At 48.5% G+C, this 22,066-nt stretch overlaps 4 protein-coding genes and 2 long non-coding RNA genes across 13 annotated transcripts; 4 read left to right on the forward strand and 2 right to left on the reverse strand.

The window, feature by feature from the left end:
* Positions 1-6,714: 6,714 nt before the first annotated feature.
* LOC9649926 (omega-6 fatty acid desaturase, chloroplastic) lies at positions 6,715-8,288 on the reverse strand. Its single transcript, XM_002985372.2, has 7 exons — positions 8,184-8,288; positions 8,028-8,138; positions 7,923-7,973; positions 7,581-7,876; positions 7,295-7,478; positions 6,999-7,237; positions 6,715-6,943 (listed from the first exon to the last, which is right to left on the reverse strand). The coding sequence occupies exons 1-7, from the start codon at positions 8,286-8,288 to the stop codon at positions 6,715-6,717; spliced, it is 1,215 nt and encodes a 404-aa protein (XP_002985418.2).
* A 390-nt stretch (positions 8,289-8,678) lies between these two features.
* On the forward strand, positions 8,679-10,284 carry LOC9649927 (omega-6 fatty acid desaturase, chloroplastic). The gene is made up of 7 exons (XM_002985299.2): positions 8,679-8,771; positions 8,819-8,929; positions 9,009-9,059; positions 9,105-9,400; positions 9,521-9,704; positions 9,760-9,998; positions 10,059-10,284. The coding sequence occupies exons 1-7, from the start codon at positions 8,679-8,681 to the stop codon at positions 10,282-10,284; spliced, it is 1,200 nt and encodes a 399-aa protein (XP_002985345.2).
* Positions 10,285-10,410: 126 nt separating this feature from the next.
* Positions 10,411-12,483, reverse strand: LOC9649725 (pyruvate dehydrogenase E1 component subunit beta-1, mitochondrial). The gene is made up of 13 exons (XM_024659360.1): positions 12,319-12,483; positions 12,176-12,223; positions 12,028-12,108; positions 11,938-11,964; positions 11,814-11,876; positions 11,668-11,754; positions 11,487-11,612; positions 11,301-11,434; positions 11,176-11,248; positions 11,058-11,123; positions 10,836-10,999; positions 10,664-10,778; positions 10,411-10,602 (listed from the first exon to the last, which is right to left on the reverse strand). The coding sequence occupies exons 1-13, from the start codon at positions 12,373-12,375 to the stop codon at positions 10,552-10,554; spliced, it is 1,092 nt and encodes a 363-aa protein (XP_024515128.1). The 5' UTR covers positions 12,376-12,483; the 3' UTR covers positions 10,411-10,551.
* A 119-nt stretch (positions 12,484-12,602) lies between these two features.
* Positions 12,603-14,132, forward strand: LOC9649928 (ubiquitin thioesterase OTU1). The gene is made up of 8 exons (XM_002985300.2): positions 12,603-12,704; positions 12,766-12,811; positions 12,872-12,980; positions 13,214-13,305; positions 13,377-13,439; positions 13,516-13,634; positions 13,697-13,772; positions 13,866-14,132. The coding sequence occupies exons 1-8, from the start codon at positions 12,637-12,639 to the stop codon at positions 13,920-13,922; spliced, it is 630 nt and encodes a 209-aa protein (XP_002985346.1). The 5' UTR covers positions 12,603-12,636; the 3' UTR covers positions 13,923-14,132.
* A 54-nt stretch (positions 14,133-14,186) lies between these two features.
* On the forward strand, positions 14,187-19,116 carry LOC9649726. 8 transcript variants are annotated; one of them, XR_002990174.1, is made up of 12 exons: positions 14,187-16,288; positions 16,356-16,432; positions 16,505-16,763; positions 16,822-16,854; positions 16,929-17,035; positions 17,176-17,346; positions 17,755-17,818; positions 17,863-17,958; positions 18,043-18,189; positions 18,245-18,314; positions 18,706-18,797; positions 18,860-19,116. It is a non-coding gene; the product is annotated as an uncharacterized LOC9649726 (long non-coding RNA). The 8 variants fall into 8 exon arrangements; XR_002990178.1 differs by having other exon boundaries at positions 14,187-16,013; positions 16,088-16,432; XR_002990175.1 differs by having other exon boundaries at positions 14,187-16,013; positions 16,091-16,432.
* Positions 19,117-19,854: 738 nt separating this feature from the next.
* On the forward strand, positions 19,855-21,651 carry LOC112340590. The gene is made up of 2 exons (XR_002990168.1): positions 19,855-21,337; positions 21,389-21,651. It is a non-coding gene; the product is annotated as an uncharacterized LOC112340590 (long non-coding RNA).
* The last annotated feature ends 415 nt before the right edge of the window (positions 21,652-22,066 follow it).

A 22,066-nucleotide genomic window follows, 5' to 3' on the forward strand; every position in this document is an offset into this window, starting at 1 on the left:
GCTACGAAGGATGACCACTGGCCCCCGAAGGAAGAGTTCATTGAGGGCGAGTTGGCTGCTTCGGACAGATCGAGGATGTGCACGCATTCCTCGGACTCGATGGCCTCGGCGATGGCCTGGTTGGCGATGAAGTGTGCACACTTGAGCAGAGTGGAGGTGTCATACAGGCTCTTGCAAGCAGCAATCCGCTCGACGACCTCCGTCGCATCCGTCGAAGCGGGAGCTGGAGTGGAACTCCGTGCTTTCCTCTTGGACAGCCTCTCCGCGAGGATATCCCTGAAGAGGAGGCCGATTCGATAAGCTGGAGGTTGGAGCTTATGGAACTGTTGATTCTGATGGTGCTCCTGTTGTTGCAGGAAAACTTGGTGGTGGTGGTGATCATTGAGCCGCGCCAATATCGACTGGGCGAGTTCGTCCTGACCGCTCTCGCAGGCCTCTGCCGCATGCAGCAACAACCTGCTCGGAAACGCTCCGGAATTCGAGCTTAAGACGTGCTGTTGTAACGGATGCCCCGGTTGGGCATTCGGTGGAGACAGCCTCGCCACCTTGCTCGACGGGTGTTGAAGCTCCTGCTGCTCTCTCTTGAGGCTCGGCGGCAGCGGCTGCGGCCTCAACAGGACGTGCTCGTCCACGTATGGTATCCGTGAAGCCTGCCGTTTACCAGCTTGTTGCAACTCTCGCTCCTGCTGCTGCTGGAGGAGTTGCAAAGGGCTGGGACCTGGATTCTCGACAAACAGCCCGGGGTGGAGAGCCCTTGGTGAAGAAGCTCGCATGAAGCTGGGAGCTTGTCCGAACAAGTTGGGCATGTGCTGCTGGTGCTGCTCATCTTGAAGCATTCCAAGTAAGAACGGTTCCCTGTGCTGCTGCTGGTGCTCCAGACCAATCTGAAGATTATGCTGTTGCTGCTGCTGCTGCTGCTGCTGCTGCCACAAGGAATTCATAGCCAGGGGGTCTTGAAACTGCATGGGATGGGGGTGGTGGAACAGAGGAGCTCCCGATGATACCAACGGTAGTGTCCTCCGTGTAAAGCTCTCGAGATGAGCAAGATGCGGGGGAAGCGAGCTGGTTGACGAGGACGAGGAGAGCTGCTGTTGCTGCTCCTGCTTTACCATCATCATCACCTGCTGCTGCCATGGTGGAGGAGGCGGAATTACGTTCACATCTGCTGCCCCTGCGGCTGCCGCGGAACCGCTGAAAGGCTCTTCAAACAGCCACCGTATGATAGACGGATCAGGTGCTGGAGCTGCTGGTGGTACTCCAGGTGAAGGGCAACTCCCAAGCAACTCGCTCTCAAGCTCTTCCAGCTTTTGCTTCTCGGGGAGCAAGTGTTGCTGCTGGTGGAGATGGTGGACAAGCAACTCGTCCTGCTGGGCTCCGACCACGTCTTGGAGCAGCCACTGATCGCTCCTGCCTTGGTGCTGCTGATGGAGAAGTTCCTGCGGAGGCTGCTGTTGTTGTTGTTGCTGCTGCTGCTGCTGCTGCTGCTGCTCGTATCCACCGTAATTCTCCATCTGGCGAATTCCTTGGCCAGAGTAGAAGAGCGACAGTCCATAACCACTCGACGCTGCTGCCACGGCCTGCTCCAATTCATCCTGTAGATCCGCCGAGGACGACGACTGCGCAAACGAGGAAGATATCTGCTGCTGCTGCCGCTGCTGCTGCTGCTCCTGGTGATGATTCCCTCTGGACTTCACCTTGGCAGCATCGGTGGTGCTATTGTTGCAATCCGACGAGGAAGAGGAGGAGGCTCCTGCCTTCTTGGTATTGTTCCGGATGGCCGAGGAGGAAGAGGCCGAGCCGAGCGCGCGAGAATTGTTGGGGCTTGGGCTGCGAAGATCCAGAACGGAAGTTGGCTCTCCGGCGAATCCACCACCGGCGGTAGTGCTGCTAATCACTCCTGTTGAATCTATCGCTAACAACTGTTGGTTGTGGTTGTAGTGCTGGTGGTGGTGGTGGAAGTGTTCCCGCTCTGGCAGCTGCTGTCCAGTCCTCGCAGCAGCACCAGCAGCAGTGGCAGTGGCAGTGGCGACTTCCCAGCTGCTGTTGCTGTTGCTGCCGGTGATATTGTTGCTGCTCAGCGCAGCTTTCAAGGACTTGTTGCTGCTCAAGAACACCGCAGCGTGGCTGTGGCTATGGCTGCTACCGCTGCTGCTGCTACTGGTGGTGGTGGTGGTGGCGGTGGAGCTCAGGAGCCCATTGAGGCAGATTTGCTCCTCCTGCTGGCACCTCTCGTAGAGCTCCTGCTGCTGCTGCTGGTGAAAGACGGGAAACGACGTTCCATGGTGTTGGCCAGAGAGCATTCCATACATCTCAAGCGGCAGCAGCGCCGGCTCCTCCAGTTCCAGCTCCTCTTCCAAGGTCGGACTCTGGCCTCCTCCCTCTCCTCCTTTTGGACCGTCTCCCTCGCGCGACCATTAATTTTGATCTCTGCAGGAGCAGCGAAGGATCAATCCAGATAGATCACGAGAAGAAACAAACACAAAAGTGGAGAAGCGAAGTTCTAGAGGTAAGCACTGTGAGAGATTGCCTAGCTGCTGGATTGGATTGGATTGGGGAGAGAGAGAGAGAGGGAAAGCTTTTCTAGCTCGCTTTTCTCGCTTGCTTGTTTGCTCACCTCCTTTTTGTTCTTCGTGCGCTTGTTTTTGTTGTGGGGTGGCCTGCTATACTGCTGCTCTGCTGCTGCTAGAGCTGCTACTGATGTGGTGTTTGTTCTAGCAAATCATCTGCAGATCCCCGCCCTGTCCGACCGACAACACTCTACGAGGCCGCCTCGCAATCGGACAAGCACCACTCGGCCTCGCCTCTTTGTTTGTTTGTGCGCCACAATGAATGCTCGCGGCCTTGAGCAAGACGAACAAAAGCCTCGAGAAGGAGAAGAGAAGATGAAGAAGAATGCGTGCTTTATCTTATATACAAGGGGCGCGCGCGCGCGCGCCGGGCGATCGCCCACTCAACCAGCAAAGCGGACAAGCGAGCTGGAGGAGGAAGAAAAAATGAGAGAGAAAGAGAGAGAGAGAGAGAGAGAGACCTAGTAAACAGGGGAGGAAGGAGGACGAAGCCCAGGAACCCTAACAATCATCTTGGTGGGCATTGTACTTTTGACGTCTTTGACAACGAGGTCAGTGAAAGCTCTCCCTTCCAAAACTGAAGGCTCGTGCTTTCTCACTTACTATAGCTCCTTCTGAGCAGAGGGTGGCGGCAGGAGAAACTAATTGGCACTGGTTAACTCTGAAGTTCAATTTAAACTTTTTGAATTTTATTACCTTTTGTGGTAAATTAGAGGGAAAAGTGAACTGCTGCCCTAAACACTCTTCCTGCTACATACTAAAAGTGGGCTGGGCCATACCTAATGCAAATAAAAGATATGTATGTGCTCATGTCTTGGCTTTAGAATTATTAGGTTACAAAAGTTGTATAGAGGGCAGGTGACCTACCTTTGGCTTCTTCATATTGCTCCATGGTGTTTAAAGAATTATTTTAATTTATTTTTTCAAAGTTTTCCTCTCTTGTTTTGCTTTGATTTTCTTTTCTGGGGTGTTTTTTTCTTTGTTGTTTGTTGGGGCCCCCTGCTCCCTTGCAAGCAGTAATAGTACCCCTCAGCAAGCTCCAATAATTCATAAAGGAGAAAAGGAAAACCCTCAAAATGCCCTGGACTGGATCTTACCTTACACAGCAATTGGATTGGATTGGATGCCTCTCCCCTTGTTGATTGTGTGTAATGCCCAAACAATGCAACTAGTGTCCTAGTGGTGTCCTGTCAAGATGGTCGAGTCTTCGTACATATGTTATATGAAGTGAAAGATCACCATATTATATACGCCAAAGCTCCCACAAACAAGCCCTGCGTTGGCGTCTGGATATATATTATAATTGTATACTTCCATTCGATGGCCGCAACTTCACACACACACGAAACGAGAAAACCAGAGATTCGCTCCTTTGTTCTTGCTAAACGGGAACCCTTTGCCCAATTCATCGTCTTGTTGTTCTTTCTTGTCATAGATTTCAACTGTACACGGTAGAAAAAGCTCCAGTTTGGACACCCATGACCTCATCATCTATAAACCCAGAAAGTATTTCAGATTTGTAGCTCCACAGCAAGCCATGGCAAACAAAACTTTAGCAGCCGTCATCCTTTGGGCGCTTTGGACTTTCTTTCGTTGTCACCCAACCTGAAAGATCTGACTGACGCCTTAGAAATCGCCATCCCGGGTCCATTTCCTTTGTCCATCCCGTCCGATTTTTCCCTGTATACCGGTGTACACACATGGATGGCGAGCTCATGGAAAAGGTGGTGGATTTGATCGGTTAACTGTTGATCTCCCACTCAAGAAATGTGTGTGTGTGAGAGTCTGTGTTTTCCGGCCTGTCATCTCACATAGCTAACATAGTGTCACAATCGCTGATGCAACTCGCTGTTCTCCCCCACAAGCATGACATGAACATGAAATGAAGCACACTTTTTTGCTGCTGCTGAGAGCACTGCTGCTGCCGCTGTGCCCCACACAAGCAGCAAGCCCATATCAGTGTGTCGCTTTCTCACAAATGCCGGAGATGGGGGAGGAAAGATTTGAGATTTCTATCCGGAATCATGAGAACTACTGCCCTTTTGCGACCAAATCGTGTAGGGTTAGCTGGTTTTCTTGTCTATCATGGAGCAAACCACGCTAGCTTACGAGCTCTAAGAGGCGGTGATCAAACAAAGACGCTCTCTATCTATTCAACGAATTACACATGCCCCCAATGGTTTGGAGGCGCACGGAAGCGCACAGGTGATGGATCCACTGGCCGTACGAATCGACGCCATCTTCGCCACCACATGAAAATGGAGGGAACTTTCTTCTTCTTTTTCCCTCCTTTCAAATTTTCGAAAAGCTGTGATTATTCGCGGGCATATACCGGTCAGCGTTGGTGGCCCGTGCTCCCTGGACGTAGAAAAAAAAAAGCGAAGGAAAACATTAAAAATCAAAATGGTGGCAGGGCAGCCCTCGTGCGTGGCTGCCAGTGGTCAGTGCAACAAAATAATAATTTCCAGTTCTTTTTTATAATAAAAAAGAAAGCCACGACTTTAGAGCGAAAATGTGGATAGGAAGAAGCACAATTCTAAAAAGAAGGCCCTGCGAGCTTTTACACCAGTGCTTTATTAGAGACAAGTTCTCTGCGTGGGCGTGGTGTGTGCCGGCCACTCACGAGTCTGTCCTGCCTGAGTACTACTGGTGCTCTGCTGATTTTAGGGTTCCTCCTTAGAATCCTTCGAATTCCACTTCCAATTCCGGACTCCATGTGGATGGCTGGCCGGACTGGGCTGGCTCTCCACGACATTGGTATAGTATCTCTTTTGCAGTACAAGGCTCCACACCACGTAACAAAGGCGAGCGCACTCACGAAAAAAAAAGGGGCAGAAGAAAAAAGAAGAGAAGATGAGGGGTTGGGAGATTGGTGGATTGACAGCTCCCTGCCTTTTTTTTGTTTCGATCTTTTCTAGGGCTTTGATCATGGCATGCGCGCTCTGTTTCTAGGGTTCTTGTGCCTGTCTCAACTTTCTTTGGTCTTTGGAGTCGCGGTCGCGGTCGTTGTGGTATTTGGAACTTCTCGCGAGTTGTGGCGTTCTTCCTTTTGCTTTTCAAACTTTGGAGCGAAAATGCTACATACAGGGTGATGTTTTCTTCCATGTTTTTTGATAAAGAAAACAATTATTCTAGAAGTTAGTAGACCTTGAATGCATAGCTACACTGTACCCTACAGAAAAACCAGCAACAACCTTGTGTGTACGGGCGGTGGACTTTGAAAAGAAAGAAAAGAAAAATTCAACAGGGAGGAAAGCTTTTCTTTATTAAAAGTTTTACCAACTATCATGACCGGTTTTTGGGTTGATCAACAACTTTAAAAAGATAAAAGTCTTTTGATGATCCATCTCCGGAGTGAAGTGTGACCGACAGTGAATGAATAGATTGAGAAGCTTCTGGGTCGATACATGCCCTAAAAGCATCGATTCAAAAAAATCGATAACGCATGAGATGGAAACTGATCAAGCACGACAAGCACTGCAATCCAAACAAAACCAGCAAGCAAACAAGCGAGCAATCAATGAAACAAATCAACAAAACGAAGACAGTAGCAATATACAAGTTTACAGAGCAATCCAAAAATCAGGGGTCAATCCTAAACCTCTTGAGAAGCACTGCTACCTTTTTTTGCTCAATGTGGTTCTATAAATCATGACATACAACAAGCTTTGTGTTCCTTTTGTACATTTTTGCTTCAACAAACGCAGCCTGTGTAGCTATATAGTACTTCCATACTACTTCATGTCATAGCGATGTTTGTGCTCAACGGTTTCTCAGCTTTTCCAGAAACTATCAAATCCGCTGTGGAGAAAAAGGAGGATAAAAATATACAAAACTCTCTCGAGCTGATTCCCTTACGTCAAGGTAGGATCCCCAGGATGATGTCACGAAACAAATAGAAGTAGTAGTAGTAGCGATGCTGCTCTCTTCGCCGGCTCGCCACTCATAAAGAAGGAAATAAATCGATCCAATCTCTTGTGGGACATGAAAGCCAGATTTTGTTTACAAAAGAAAAGGTGGCAAGCACACGTTGGGATGTGGCCAAAGACAAGCGTTATTTTATCCCCGGGTTTGGTTTTTTTGACTTCCACAAACAAGGCAAATGAATGATGAAAGAATTCTCAGTTGTGCGATCGTGGTCGTCACTTTAGACCGCCCGGTTGTCGAATCCCACCCATTGCTTCTTCTCGGCATCGAAGAGATTGCACTGCGTTAGGATGGTGGTCATGAGCGGAAACCCAAACACGGCCTTATTGAGGTGGCGGTCCCAGTTTTGGAGCAGCGATGCGTGCCCGGCTCGCAAGTTATAACTTGGAATCTTGGTGGAAAGGTGGTGAGGAATGTGGACACTGATGTCGTGACACAGGAAATCAATCCTGTGAAAACCCAAAGTGAGCCCAAAGTTCGGAGGAAATCCCGAGTTATACATACCATGCAGGGTATTCGCAGTGAACAGTTCCAGCAAGTTGGGCTCCCACGGCGTTCCACTCGCGGTTCTGCTTGAATGGGATGTGTGGAGCCGTGTGGTGGACGAGGGTGAAAGTGCTCATCCAGAAGTGGAAGCCCAGCCATGGGAGCAGCCACCACTTGACGAAACCAACGGGCCCTTGGGTCACCAACAGGGGCAGCAAAACCAAAAGCCCGAAAGCGTAGCAAGCCGCAATGCTCGTCTGAAGAAAACAGGCATTGTCCGTCAACTTTTCTCAAAAGATGGATAGATGTCTAACCTTGACTTTGGCGTGCTCCTGGGGGCGGAACTTGTTGAGATCGAAATGCCAGAAGAGCCAGTGTCCGATGGAGGCCATCCACCAGAGAGGACCCATTGTTGCACGCATCATCGCCTGGCCAATCCTGTCCGCATTGTCAAACTGGTGTGGCCGGAATGGCTGCCATGCCGTGTCCATAATCAGCCTGCACATTCGCAGGGAGAAGAATCACGTTAGCATTGAATGCGGGAGAACAAACACAGAAAAAGATCCCCAGAGGATCCTGGAAGAAACGCGAGAAGCTTACTTGTTGGTGTGTGCATGGTGAGTGTTGTGCTTGATTCTCCACGGCTCGAACGGGAAGACGAGTGGAGTCATGACCGCATTGCCGACGATATCATTCACGAGCTGGGATTTGGAGAAGGAGTTATGGCCGCAGTCGTGACCGATGACAAAGAGCCCAGTGGCGGCGGTCCCCAAGAACGCGTAGATGAAAGGGTAGAGATACCACGGAGCTACGGTCAGGGCTGCGTATCCCGTGGCCAGAGCCGAGATCGTGATCGCCACAGTCTTCCATGCCTTGAAATCATCCACTTCGAACACCTGATCACAATTGCAAATAAGTTTCTCTTTGATGATCTTTGTTTACCTCCTTTGGGAGCGTCTTGACAACATCGTTCAACACCATGCCGGCAGGAACCTTCGGAAGATCAAACAAGAAGTGTCATTAGAAACTTTTCTAGCAATCACTTACTGGCTCGCCCATCTGTGTGAATCCCGGAGTCAAGACGATCTCCCTCTCGGCTGCTTGATCGCTGGCGATTACTCCAGCCGTGATCACATTGAGGCAAAGCCGGAGTCTCGCCTGAAGGACACACACAATGGATTGGAAATACTAAGGTCAATCTACCTGGCGACGAGGAAATGGAACCAAGACTCTCGCCGGAATCGCACTGCGTGGCCTGTCGACGCGGATGGAAGCCAGAGCGATGCTGCTGCTACTTGCAGCCGCCATAGCGGAAAGAAACCCAATGAGCTCGAGCTGCTGAGTTCCAATGCCTAGACACCGCTCTTATATAAAGAGCCCCCTCACGCTTCTGACCCAACAATCTTGCATGCATGGATTATGGTTCGATAGTTTATCTTGATCAGGGGAGAAGAAAAAAACAAGTGTTGCAAGGTTCGAGCACTCACTGACAGTTGAGTTCTTCAGAGAAATGTGCTAGTGTCAGGGAGAATTAACACTGTGGATTCATTCCTTAGATTACAACACTTTCTTTTCCTTCCCTGATCAAGATAAACTATCGAGCATGCAAGATTCAGAAGCGCGAGGGGCTCCCTATATAGAGAGCGGTGTCTATACATTGGAAATCAGCAGCTCGAGCTCATTGGGTTTCTTTCCGCTATGGCGGCTGCAAGTAGCAGCAGCATCGCTCTGGCTTCCATCCGTATCAGTGCTATTCCGGCAAGAGGCTTGGTTCCATTTCCTCGTCGCAAGGTACCTTAGTATAGCTCTTCCAATCCAAAGTTTCCCAACTTCTTCAGGCGACACTCCGGCTTTGCCTCGATGTGATCACGGCTGGAGCAATCGCCCGCGATCAAGCAGCCGAGAGGAAGGTCGTCATGACTCCGGGATTCACACAGATGGGCGAGCCAGTAAGTGATTTCAATTGATCATCCAAATTATCAGTTCTAGAAAAGTTTCTAATGATACTTCTTGCTTGATCTTCCGAAGGTTCCTGCCGGCATGGTGTTGAACGACGTTGTCAAGACGCTCCCAAAGGAGGTAAACAAAGATCATCAAAAACCTTGGAGCTAAAGGTGTGATCAGGTGTTTGAAGTGGATGATTTCAAGGCATGGAAAACTGTGGCCATCACGGTGTCGGCCCTGGTTACTGGATACGCAGCCCTGGCCGTAGCTCCATGGTATCTCTACCCTTTTATCTACGCGTTCCTGGGCACCGCCGCCACTGGGCTCTTTGTCATCGGTCACGACTGCGGCCATAACTCCTTCTCCAAATCCCAGCTCGTGAATGATATCGTCGGCAATGCGGTCATGACTCCACTCGTCTTCCCGTTCGAGCCGTGGAGAATCAAGCACAACACTCACCATGCACACACCAACAAGTAAGCTTCTCGCGTTTCTTCCAGGATCCTCTGGGGATCTTTCAAACCTTTGGATCGTTTTCTGTGTTTTTTTCTCCCGCATTCAATGCTAACGTGATTCTTCTCCCTGCGATTGTGCAGGCTGATTATGGACACGGCATGGCAGCCATTCCGGCCACACCAGTTTGACAATGCGGACAGGATTGGCCAGGCGATGATGCGTGCAACAATGGGTCCTCTCTGGTGGATGGCCTCCATCGGACACTGGCTCTTCTGGCATTTCGATCTCAACAAGTTCCGCCCCCAGGAGCATGCCAAAGTCAAGGTAATATTATCTATCTATCATCTTTTTTAGAAAGTTGACGGCTTGCCTTCTTCAGACGAGCATTGCGGCTTGCTACGCTTTTGGGTTTTTGGTTTTGCTGCCCCTGTTGGTGACCCAAGGGCCCGTTGGTTTCGTCAAATGGTGGCTGCTCCCATGGCTGGGCTTCCACTTCTGGATGAGCACCTTCACCCTCGTCCACCACACGGCTCCACACATCCCCTTCAAGCAGAACCGCGAGTGGAACGCCGTGGGAGCTCAACTTGCTGGAACTGTTCACTGCGAATACCCCGCATGGTACGTAAACACATCCTCATTTCTCGAGAATCTCCTACAAACTTTGGGTTTTTACCACAGGATCGATTTCCTGTGCCACGACATTAGCGTCCACATTCCTCACCACCTTTCCACCAAGATCCCAAGTTACAACTTGCGAGCCGGGCACGCATCGCTGCTCCAGAACTGGGACTGCCACCTCAACAAGGCCGTGTTTGGGGTTCCGCTCATGACCACCATCCTGACGCAATGCAATCTCTTCGACGCAGAGAAGAAGCAATGGGTGGGATTCGACAACCGGGCCTGAAAGAGGGTTCTTAAGGGAAGTCCACGATGGCACAAATAAGAATTCTTTCATCATTCATTCGCTCGTGTAGTGTTCTCATCACGAATTATTTTATTTTTATTTTCGAGATTTTCATCTGTAAGAACATTTTGATAACAAAAAGGTTTTTATTCTTCTCATTACAACCATTTTAAACCATTTATTATAAACGCGAAATTGTCCCGTGAGGAAAAATTGGGTCTGAAGTTCAAGAAAAGGAAGAAAAACGAAGGTGGACGAGCGGCAGGGCTACTTTGAACGATAGCAAGCTCTCTTAGCGGCCCGAACAATGTCTTCGATCTAAATCAACCATACACACGATTGACGAAACGAAAAAGATAGAAGAAGCGATTTTTTTTACCTGAGGAAGCGCCAAGCGTTCCAAGTTCGCAGCGTAAGGCATTGGAATGTCGGCACCGGAAATCCTCTCGATTGGAGCATCCAAGTAGTCAAAGGTTTCCTCCTGGACGCTAGCACTGCACAAGAGTTTCACCATGTCGCTCGAGGAAAAGAAACGAGCATCGCAGACTTACCAGACTTCGGCACAAACGCCGTGCTGTGGCCACCCCTCCTCCACAGCAACGAGACGGTATGTCTTTCTCACTGATGCGTTGATGGTCTCTCTGTCAAGCGGACGTATGGAGCGAAGATTGATCACTTCCGCCTTGATGCCGTCCTTGGCCAACTCGTCAGCAGCCTAGTAGAAGATCGTATGATTTTAGGCACGGAAAGACGAAATCAAGGAAATGTCTTACTTTTAGCGCAAAACCAACCATCTTCGAGAAAGCAGTGATCGTTACATCAGTTCCTTCTCGTTCCACCTACAGCAGACTCAAAAACATTACTCACTAGAGAAACAGGAAAAAGCTCTACCTTGGCCTTTCCTATCGGTAGAGTGAAGTTTGGATCCCGAACTTGTGAGGACACTGGGAAGTTCTCCCCGTACCTACAAAAATAAAACTATATGAGACAAGTCCGAGTTGCATTGTTCCACTTACAGCAACTCGTTTTCCAAAAACACAACAGGATCGGGATCCCTGATTGCTGCTTTCAAAAGGCCTCGTGCATCTTCCGCCGAGTATGGAGTCACGACTTTTAGCCCCGGACAGGACCCGTACCATGCTGCAAAGCACTGAAAGATGAAAATAAAAATGGAGCCAACTCTCGCAGAACAGAGCGCTCACCTGTGAGTGTTGAGCACCAACACCGGCAGCTGCACCATTGGGACCCCGGAATACAATGGGAACAGCTATTTGCCCTCCGGACATATAGTATGTCTTTGCTGCAGAGTTGATGATGTGATCAATAGCCTAAAATCAACACGAACAAGACTTAGAAAAAAACGTAAACGTGATAAGCATCTACCTGCATAGCAAAGTTGAACGTCATGAACTCCACGATAGGCTTGAGGCCTTGAAACGCCGCTCCAACACCGATGCCAGTAAAACCAGCCTGAGAAGTCCAGTCCATTCATTACGACCTTCGCAACTTGATAAAATCAAAGCACTCACTTCTGTGATAGGCGTGTCGAGCACCCGGTCAGGTCCGTATTTTTGCAACAATCCTTTTGTGACCTTTAGTCCAGACATTTGTTACCACGTAAGTCTACACAGAGAAGACAAAGAAAGAGCTCACCTTGTAAGCGCCTTGATACTCTCCAACCTGGACACATTCATTCCCATCAAGGAATGGAAAGAAAAAGCATCGATAAAGGAGAAAGCATACCTCTTCTCCCATCACAAACACTTTAGGATCGGCAGCCATCTCCTCGTCAATGGCGGAGTTGAGCGCATCACGAACAGTCATCTAGTTTAATCAAAGAAGAAAGCCTCAGTATCAAAGCTTGAAAAAGAAGAAAATTAAGCTGCCCGACCTGATCTCCACTGGCAGCTGCTAGATTCCTGACGCTCATCCATTTTGTCTGCCGCACCGACCAAACGATAAGAACACCCGAGGAATCGCATAGGAATGCGAGCTGCTGTGCCCTAGTCCTCGCATTGGAAGAGGATTTCTTACCAGGGATCTCCGGCAGGGCAAATGACGAGACGACGAGCGCACAATCCCAGGAAACATAGCTCCGCAATCCGCCGATCAAGCGCCGCGCCCGCGATTGGAAGAACAAGCGCTCCCCTGTGCTCTTCGCTTTACCACATTCCTAATTTCAGGGTTGACAAGGGCATTGTTAGGGATTTGCGTGTTCATCCGATGGGATATTCCATCCAGCAAAACGGAACATTCCGCTACATCTAGTGACGGAGAATATTCCGTTGGCCGAGGGAATCTTAGGGCTTTGGAAATTATTTAAAAAGGACTTTCTTCCTCCTCTGGCGAGCGATGGACGAGAGCGTTGTGGTGCGCCGGATCATTCCCGCGGACAACAGTTGCCTCTTCAATGCGGTCGGGTATGGCGCTCGTAGATGAGTGACGATTCGCGATTTCTAGGGCTCTTGCACTTTGGTCCAGGTACGTGATGGAGCACAACAAGAGCAAATCCTCGGAATTGAGAGAGGTTTGCACAGATCTAGCCGCTGCTCCGCCGCATTTCGCTGACGCATTGCGATTCTTCCAGGTTATCGCCGCCACTGTGATTAGCGATCCCGAGTCTTACAATGAGGCATTCCTTGGCAAGCCAAACGGCGACTATTGCCAGTGGATACTTAATCCCGAGAAATGGGGAGGTTTGTAGAGAAAAACTCGCGATTTTTCTTCTTTGTTCTTGCTAGTTTTTTTTTCTCTTTTGTCGTTGCTTTGTTCTTGGATAGGAGCGATTGAGCTCGTGATTGTTCTTGGTCGTTATTTTTTTCTTTGAAGTTGCTAAAAACTTTGTTCTTGGATAGGAGTGATTGAGCTCGCGATTGTTCTTACTCGTTATTTTTTTTCTTTGTGGCTAAAAATCTTTATTCCTGGATAGGAGCGATTGAGCTCGCGATTTTGTCGGCCTATTATAGACGCGAGATAGCTGCATATGATATTCAAACTACACGCTGTGATCTCTATGGCCAGGTACTGAGAAATCGAAAAGAATGGAGCTCGTTGCAATGCTCAAAGTGATGATTTTTCTTGTTTCTGCGCAGGATAAAAGCTACCAAGAGCGTGTCATGGTTATCTATGATGGATTGCACTATGATGCTCTTGCGGTACGTATTTTTCTCGAGAAAAAAAGAGTGAGATGAGAGGAGCTCGTTTTCAAGACACTGAGAACTACTCTCGCAGTTGGCTCCTTTTGCGGGTGCTCCTGAAGACGTCGATCAAACAGTTTTCAAGGTGGACGAGTATGGCCACATTGGTCCAGCGGAGCGTTTGGCAGTGAAACTAGTCGAGGAATCTCACAGGTTTCTTAAGTTTCACAGTGTAGTTTCGATTGTTTCTCAACCTTGAATCTTATGACTTATAGGAACCGGAAGTTCACAGATACTGCGAGCTTCACGCTGCGTTGTGGAATTTGCCAAGAAGGCGTGGTGGGACAAAAGGTGCGAGCTCCATTTTTCTCTGCGGCTTGTTCGATCTTCTCGCACAATTTTTCACCAGGAACTTACGTGAAGGCTATGTTTCTTTTGGTGTAGGAAGCTGTGGAGCACGCGAAGCTCACCGGGCACACCAATTTCCAGGAGTTTAGATAACACTGTGAAGTTGGAGTGAGAGAACTAGACAACGCTGTTACTATAGCGAGACAAGCTTTGGATCTCTCGTCCTGTTCTACCTTTTGGTGGTTTTTGACGAGAGATTACGTGTTGTAATACTACTGCAACGTGCGCCGTTGGATGCGTGACGCGTGTCTCGTGTCGCATCCAACGGCTCTGAACCGCATTTTGCATCGAGCTTGCCAACCATTATTTCTACCAGGCGCTAGGGTTTTAGTGTGGCTCTCTGGCGCGATGGCGCTGTGCTGCGGCGCTGGCGATCTTGCCGATCGTTGGCTGTAATGCGGATTCATCGCGGGCGTGCTCTCGTCGGTATTGGATTCTTTCTGACGCTGTCGCTGATCAGGAGCACCCGGATCGGATTATCTGGATGCGATCAAGCAAAGGATGTAGCAAATGCCGCGAGTGATCGATCGCCAGATAAGTTCTTGCTCCCTCAATCTCTCTAGGATTGCATGGAGTTTAGATTGTTCTTGTGTGTGATTGATTGGAATGTGTTTGATTAATCTCCCCCAAATGTTTTTGATTTTTATATTCCTTGCGACTGTCCATCCTTGGCGGGCACATGTCCAGTGTCTTTTCTGGTCTGCGAATGTTTGAGGAACGATTCCCCTAGCTTGGCTTTGGACAAAAGCCAGCCTTTTCAGATAAGTCGGCTTGAGAGGCAACTAACTATGATGATTGTCGATCGATGCGTGCTTTTGCCTTACCTGTATTCTTCTTTTTCTTCGCATTGTTTGCCTCGGTTTGAGCCGAGGCGAGAGAGAGAGAGAGAGAGAGAAAGAGAGAGTTTTTGCTCGCTCTTGAAACCAAAGCGTCTACATTATATCGTATGCGCATAAAGATGACTGCTGTCGAGTCCTCCTAGTGGCAGTTAAACTGGGACCAGTTTTAACAACCTTTTGTGGTGGGCTCACGGCAAGCTGGAGCCGCTGGTTGTGGCTCCGTGTGAGATATGCTGCTGCTGATATGTATGTGCTATAGGGGCCCGTGCGCACGCTATCCCCTCCCCTTAGAAAAAAGAAGAATGCTTTGGGTCCCGCGCGACATTCTCGTGAGATGGAAAAGGAGTCGTCCCTCCCTTCCCTCCTCCTCCCCCCAAGTTTTTAAGCCTCTCTCTCCACACTAAATGATTTTTAGTATTGACTATTTGCCTGTGCCTGTGGTTTCTTCTGGCTTGCCTGTTTCGTTGTCTGGCTTGGGCCTCCCTACCTAGTCTGAGTTCTAGAACTGTTGCATTGCCAGGGTCTAGTTTACTTTCACATCATACCTATGGACATCATAGGATGTTTGTACTGTGGTGTTGGGGGCTTCCAGCATGCAGGTCTACGGGGGTGTGCTGCTGTGCTGTGTGCACTGTTGGGGTTTTGTTTGCCTTCTTTCTAACTGTGAAAGGATACAAATCACTGCACTGGCTTCCCTCCTAGTACCTCACATGCATTTGATCATCATGTGTGGCCTACTAACTCCGTCTTAGCTTACACCCCCTTCTTTCGGCCAATTGTCTCTACCTGCATTACCAGTTGAATCAATGAATGCGTATCAGCTGGTCAGCCAGACGAACCGAGGAAAATTTAAAAACTGAGCTCGACACTTGATGTGTCGAATGGATGGGAATGTTTAGGATCCGTCACGACCACACGTTGTGTGCGTGACATGTAAGATATGCGATCAGATATCGCTCTTGGAAGAGTGTGATCTCCTCTTTCCGTTCGTAGAATTACTAAATAGCGCCTACGGCTACAAGGGGGAAAGCCTCCTTTAATCTCATGCTGATTGTCGGCATTGCATCCTGACTGTTCTGCAATCTTTGATGTAGATAGCTATCGGCTTACAACCCCGTACTGGCTATAGAGCCAGCTTTGGCTTGTTCTTGGTTGTCCTTCTTGGTTCTTTAAAGCAATTTGAGTGATTACTATATTCTAGCTCAGAACTCAGAAGTTCATAGCTTCTAATAATAAAATTTGGATGTTTTTTGCAGGGAAAATCTCACCGCAGTAGCTGGTTCTGCTTGTACTGGTGGCTGCTGATGATGGGAACTGGTGAACAGAAGCGAAGAGATACAAGTAGGTAGGGGCCTCAACTCTCACAGCGCTGAAGCAGCTATACTCTGCACCGCAAACTTAATGACAAGTTTGGAACAGCAGGTGTGTATTGGTGCAAGGAAGATGGGATTGGAGTCGGGAGTGGATGGATGGGATGGGACTGGTAAAGCAGTCTCTGCTCGGGTGTGCCAGAGAAGGCGGAGACTCTCTCATCGCACAAGAGCTGAGATGTGACTCTTCACTTAGTCCTTGGTAGAGCTGGGAAGGAAAGAAGACCCCTTCATAGAGAGCCTGCCCGTGGTATGTACAGCGATCACATTTTACTCTCTTTGACAAAGACGATCTGGGGAGAATCTATTTGACTCAGACTAGATACGAACAAATTTTCTAAAGGAAATCGAAATCGGCAGAGAATATGATATGAATGCTACAAGAAAAGCGGAGGTGAGGTATATAATATTGTTTCATTACGCTTTATTAATGTTTTGTTTTGTTTTTTCTTTCTTGTGTATGCAGTGATTCTGTTAGCAACATTGGTTTGAGTAGCCAACCGGCCAGCCTGCCTACCACTAGCCAGCCACCGTTGGAAAGAATGCCAAGTTTCGGCTGAAGTACATGCACAAAAATACATGGAACCAACTCTGGTGTTTGAGAAAGGAAGATGCCTTTTCCGGTTTCCAAAACAACCCCGGAGGGAGCGGAAGCATGGAAGGTGAACAATGCGGAAGCAGCAACGAATATAGGGACAAAGGCAACAAAAAACAAGACACATTCCGTGAGATATTACTAGTTTATCGACACCGAGGTAACGCGGACTTACACACAAACTGCAGGGAACATCTGGCTGGGGAGCAGACACCAGGCAAGTAAGCAGATTTCCTACTTAAAAAACAGGGAGGGAGAGAGGGGCCCTGATACTTTTCAATTTAAATGCTTACAGCCAGCAAAGGTTTCCTGCTATGGGCTTGATGAGAGCCCCTCAAAAGCAGCGGGTCTGTGCAAGTGGTGGCGGTTTCTTCGACTGCAGCACGCTGAGCTACTCCCAAGGTAGAGTTAACTAAAGTAAGACCCGTGTTGCATTTGCATCATCGTTACAGTAGTGGCTGCGATTCTGCTAACACTCTTTCTAGAAATATGTTTGTATAAGCAGCTCTCCTAATTTTGTGTGTTTTTTCTTGTCATCTCAGCTGTGCCTCGGTAAGGTCCCTTGTGCACGCCATGGCTGGTACCATCATCATGTCGACCATATGGCTTGTCAAGTCGTGCCCGTTTATGCTCCAGTTTGGGCTTCCTTTCTGGCCCAGGCGGGGAGCCACACTTGCCACGGCTCCAGAACTTTGAAATCAACCAGCAGGAAGGTAAGCTCTCGCTCTGTTTGACTTGCTTTTTGAGCTGGCTTGGCTAATGCATTTTAGGACGCCAATAATGAGTGAGTGTGGTTGACTGTCTCGCTACTGTGTTGTTTGTGTTCGAAAAGAAGCATTTTGATGGTGGCTCTTCATGCAATTGTTTTTGACTGATTTGATAGATTCGGCTATTCTTACGTTCTTGTGGTCTTGGTCTCGGTCTTTTACGGTATTGGCCGCAGTTTTTTTATGATATCTTTGTGATTGTGGGGGATGGCTGATTGGCATTACGTCACGGGCAGGATAGAGGCTTGGCTCATTGTCATCGTCTCGAGTCTTGACTTTTTCTTTTCGCCTTGGCTTGCTGCGGGCTGATGCTACTGACTACTTATCCTCGTCACTCTTTCTCTCTCCTGGCAGTAGCATGCTGCGTGTCGAAGCTTTGGATGGCAATAGATCGAGATGTGGAATCGTCTATCGAGTGGTATGATATTATGCTGTTTCGTCGTGATTTTCACTGCTCTTTAGCGTGCGTGGGCTTGTTGGGCTGGTATTTCATGGGCTCTGTGTCGTGTGGCCGACATGCTCGACTTACGAGACATGGGGCTCACGTCCGACCACCAGGTACGTGGTTCTCTCTTCTTTTTTTCCATTTGATTTTTATTTCTCACAATTATCCTTAACTTATACTATTTCATTGAAAAGCAGGAGTCTGAAATGAATACTTACAGCAGTTTTACTGGAGAAAAGAAGGAAAAGAGGCGAATTTCCTGGTTTTGGAGAATCTAATTCGGTTGCAGGTGCATCACTTATGTCGCATGAATAATGCAAGGAGAAATCAGGCGAGCACATGAGGTAGGCTCCCACAATCCCCACTACTTGGCGGTTGACTCTTGCTTTTTTAGTGCAGATTTTGGAAGTTGACTGGAGGAGCTGGAAAAAAAAACTGGCAAATAGTTTATGGCACAGGAACGATTCAGGTAGGAGCGAATGACTTATCTCTGCCTGGTTTTTTTTGGTTTTGATAGCGTATCCTGCCTTCTCTGGTGGTGGTGTAGCTAGCTTGTTGCTGTTCCCTGTTCCCTCCTTGTCTGTGTGTCCTGCTTCTTTTGGAATGACCCTAGGAACTTTTGAGTTTCCTTGAGAGTCCCTTTACGGTCATCTCAGCGTTCTAGTGAGTGTTCTTCCAGCCGTGTGAATGAGTGAGTGTGTAAAAGGTGGCTACGCGTCTCTCTTCCTTTTGTATGCTTCTCTTCTTTTTCAAGCAGTGTCCCGGGTTTGTTTTTCTCTCTCAGTACTTTCAATCTCTTTGTCCGTCCAGGTTCTCCTGATGCTTGATTGTTTCTTGGTGTTACTTACACTTCCACACAGGAGGAGGAGGACCTCGCTGCTCATCATTTGGCGCCTTAAATGCGAAACACTCTTCTTCGTCTCCCTCGGAAACGAGGCGATGGATCGCGAAGGTTTGGGGATCCGTGTCGCAATTCCTTTCCTCCCTACAGTGCCCGCTAACATGATGCTGCAGGAGTACACACACCAAAGCCAAAGGTTCTATGCCAGGAAGGAGTTTTGGGACCCATCCCTGTTAAAACACCGCGCATTTTCTCCGCGAGCATTTTATTCACTTGGATCACCGACAGGATTGTTCCAACGATCAGACAAACAAAACCGTTTAAGAGCGGCCAAAGTTGTGTGTGTGTGTGATTTTGCTTTCTTACTCTAGACAATGTTGTTATTAAACACTATAGAATAAAAGGTGGTGGTGGCGTCACCCATTTGATCCTTGCGCTTGCTTGCATCATTGCATTCCTCAAACCCCTCAAAACTTCCAGTCAACTTTGGCAATCGCCACCCAGACCTTCCAAGCCTTGGAATCCATCTTTGTTTTGAGGAGCATGCCACGATTCCACAGTCCAATTTGGATTTTAATTTGGAAGCCAAAGCAGAAAGCCCCCAAATTCCATGCATGATTGCCACTCCCAAACAGGCGAATCATTCAAAACCTTTCAGCCTCATAGAGCGAGGTCCACCACCATTGACGCTGGGCCGCGCTCGATCCTCCCCTACATGCCATGATCTACGGATCAATCCCGTGGAGGGATCTCGCCTTTGGTCGATCGAGCGATCCCATAGGCTCCATTCAATCGCGCTTATCAGAGGTGGCGAGGTTCTTTTAGGTTTTAGGGCTCTCTTGGGGGTCCCGCCCCGCCAGCGGCGCCGCTCACCGGTGGCGCCGCCGGCGGCGCCGCTGTACAGAGGCACAAGGGCAGTCTATAAGAAGCACAGCCATCAACCTCATTTCCAGTCACTCACTCATTCGTTTGTTCGTTGGTTCGCTCGTTTTCGCCCGCCCAGAGCTCCGAGCTCCTCTTTCTCCCTTCTTCTCTCTCCTCTCGCTCTTTTCGATCCACCACAAACTCACACACAAGTCTCTCCCCATTTGTTTCTTCCCCGTTTTTCTGTTTTTTTTTTGGTTTGGGCCTGAGCGCTCCAGGCTTTCGCGAGGCACTTTTTTTTTTCTTCTTTGGATCGTTCTTGCGGGGGCTGGTTTTGCTGCTCGAGCGAGATCGATTGGTTTTGGATTTGGATTGCTTGGCTTTGCTTCGAGTGATCCACGCTTGATATCCTTTCATGGTGGAATGCAAATCACTGAGGTACAGGCGTGGATTACCGGCTCGTGCTTACTGAGAGAGAAAGGATGGGATTGCTTGCCTGATCATTGCGGTTTGTGGGCTTCTCAAGATTGTGGTTTTTTTTCTTTCTTTTTTTTCCTTTCACTTTCGCTGCTGTTGATGGTTCTGGTGATGTTGTCTCGAGGGAAGACGCTCGCTCTCGCTGGCTGGCTGTTTTGCTGCCTGCGCTGCTTTCACTCACTCTCTCTTTCAATGGGCTCGCCTTTGTTTGCTTGCTCCTTTTGCTTTTCTGAATCTATCTGTCTGCATCCACCACTTGGTCCATCCCTCGCTTTGGCATTTTGCTTCCTTTGATGTTTGCCTCTCCAACTGCAGGGCTGCTCGTTTCACTGATCCCCACTCCAGCTTTCATTCTCTCTTTTCAATCGTCGCATACTTCTCGTCCTCCTTCGCTTTCCATGGCGTTGTTGAGAGAAAAGCCAGTGTAGTCGTTTCCAAATCGTCCTTGTGCACCCTCCCTGCAAATTCCCGTCCGTGACAGAATCCCAAAGCTCGATTCTTTCCGCCCGCAGTCATTTCCTCTTCATTTCGCTCATTTACTGCAATTCTTGGGGTTTGAAAGCACGCGTGCGTCGAGAATTCGATCCGAGCCGCGGAGGACTTGAGAAGCAACGTCAACAATCGGCGCTGGGAGAGGTCTGTGTTTCTTTCCTGCGATGATCTTCCCTGCGCGAGTGACATACACATACGATAGTTTTGAGAGGCCTCGAGGTTTTGAGCTATGGTGTGTCGGGCTTTGGCTTGCAGGGGGAGCTCCCTTCAATTCAACTGAGGTCGGTGCGTCGCTGTTACTCGCTGCTGACTCATGCATTCGCCTGACATGCCCGCAACCATCATCAGATCGTGATCAGGACACGCCGAAAACATGCCCGTGATCACCTCCGCAACTCTCTGATCTCGGCGAGGTTGATCACAGAATCCCCCGAGTTTGAGGCATGGCAGCCGTGTGCATGATGCAGGAGCAGGTGCGGCTTCGGCTCTGAACTTCCCTTGGATTGAAGGGAGCTCCCTTCCAGATTCACAGCATCGTTTTGCAACACTTCTTTGCTATTTGTTTCCTTTTCTTGTTTCGTTTTTTTCTTTTCCTTGAGAAAATAAACAGTTTTTGGTTCGTTTCAAGCTCGTTTGAATTCCAGCCATGTCAGTTGTGCAGCTTTGGGACACAGATCCAAGTTGAAAAAGAAGGAAAAATAAGTTTTATTTTGCATTGCTTGTTTCTCATTCTTCCTATTTTGTGGCCTAGACAATGAAGGAAGAATCTGTGCTGGAGGGGAGTCATTCAATTTGAGGGGCGAACTATTCGGGCACAGGTACTTAAATGAGATCGATTTTGGAATTCCTCAGAGCTTACAACAATGCAGGATCTCTCCTACCAGATTTCCCCTCCTGCTTGCTTTTGTTGTTTTGTTGGGGAGGATTTAACCGCCCGCTCAACAGCTTATACATTTGACTTCACAGAGAGGAGCTCCTTTTCTTTCCTGTGATCCTCGATTTAAACAGTTTCTAGCAGAGATTGTCGTTTCCTCCATAATCAATTAGTACAAGCAAAGCAAACCCAAGCAAAGCTTGTTTATCATTTCTCAACATTCCAGCAGTCATATATATATATATATATTTCAAGCAAGGTAGCTGATAGTGAGAGCGAGGGGGGATGTTCAGAAGTGTTGCAAGTGACTCAGATTGTAAGAGAGTGAGGATCAGAAGAGGTTGATAGATAGATGCTGTTTATGGTTACTAAAGTGTCTTTTGGGGCATGGGTTAGAAGATTGGAAATTACATTACTGGAAATAATAATAGGAAACTCTTGGCTCCAGCAAGCAAATGGTAAAAAAGAATGAGAAAGAGGAGTGTTGCAATGGAAGAGATTGTATAAAAAAAGCAAAAGCCTGGAACACACCTGTAGAAGTAGAAATGAAGGGTGGAAAAAGAGATGGAGGCAAACTGCCCACAGCCCATACCCCATGTCAGAAGTGCAGGGACATTCTTTTCAGGGCTTGTCCATTGGAGGAACAAACCCTGGAAAACCATAGCTATTTGAA

This window comes from Selaginella moellendorffii, unplaced genomic scaffold (assembly GCF_000143415.4).
Source record: "Selaginella moellendorffii unplaced genomic scaffold, v1.0 SELMOscaffold_67, whole genome shotgun sequence".
NCBI classification, from domain to species: Eukaryota; Viridiplantae; Streptophyta; class Lycopodiopsida; order Selaginellales; family Selaginellaceae; genus Selaginella; species Selaginella moellendorffii.

Excerpts from the sequence above, each read along its gene's own strand:
- LOC9649926 (XM_002985372.2), bottom strand. The coding sequence starts at position 8,288 with ATGGCGGCTGCAAGTAGCAGCAGCATCGCTCTGGCTTCCATCCGCGTC. Across the intron at positions 7,479-7,580 it reads CACCATGCACACACCAACAA|GCTGATTATGGACACGGCAT; the intron begins GTAAGCTTCTCG and ends GCGAATGTGCAG. Across the intron at positions 7,238-7,294 it reads AGGAGCACGCCAAAGTCAAG|ACGAGCATTGCGGCTTGCTA; the intron begins GTTAGACATCTA and ends TGTTTTCTTCAG.
- LOC9649927 (XM_002985299.2), top strand. The coding sequence starts at position 8,679 with ATGGCGGCTGCAAGTAGCAGCAGCATCGCTCTGGCTTCCATCCGTATC. Across the intron at positions 8,772-8,818 it reads TTCCATTTCCTCGTCGCAAG|GCGACACTCCGGCTTTGCCT; the intron begins GTACCTTAGTAT and ends CAACTTCTTCAG. Across the intron at positions 9,060-9,104 it reads TCAAGACGCTCCCAAAGGAG|GTGTTTGAAGTGGATGATTT; the intron begins GTAAACAAAGAT and ends AGGTGTGATCAG.
- LOC9649725 (XM_024659360.1), bottom strand. The coding sequence starts at position 12,375 with ATGTTTCCTGGGATTGTGCGCTCGTCGTCTCGTCATTTGCCCTGCCGG. Across the intron at positions 12,224-12,318 it reads TGCCCTGCCGGAGATCCCTG|ACAAAATGGATGAGCGTCAG; the intron begins GTAAGAAATCCT and ends TCGGTGCGGCAG. Across the intron at positions 11,877-11,937 it reads AGTATCAAGGCGCTTACAAG|GTCACAAAAGGATTGTTGCA; the intron begins GTGAGCTCTTTC and ends TCTGGACTAAAG.
- LOC9649928 (XM_002985300.2), top strand. The coding sequence starts at position 12,637 with ATGGACGAGAGCGTTGTGGTGCGCCGGATCATTCCCGCGGACAACAGT. Across the intron at positions 12,705-12,765 it reads TGCCTCTTCAATGCGGTCGG|GTACGTGATGGAGCACAACA; the intron begins GTATGGCGCTCG and ends ACTTTGGTCCAG. Across the intron at positions 13,773-13,865 it reads AAGGCGTGGTGGGACAAAAG|GAAGCTGTGGAGCACGCGAA; the intron begins GTGCGAGCTCCA and ends CTTTTGGTGTAG.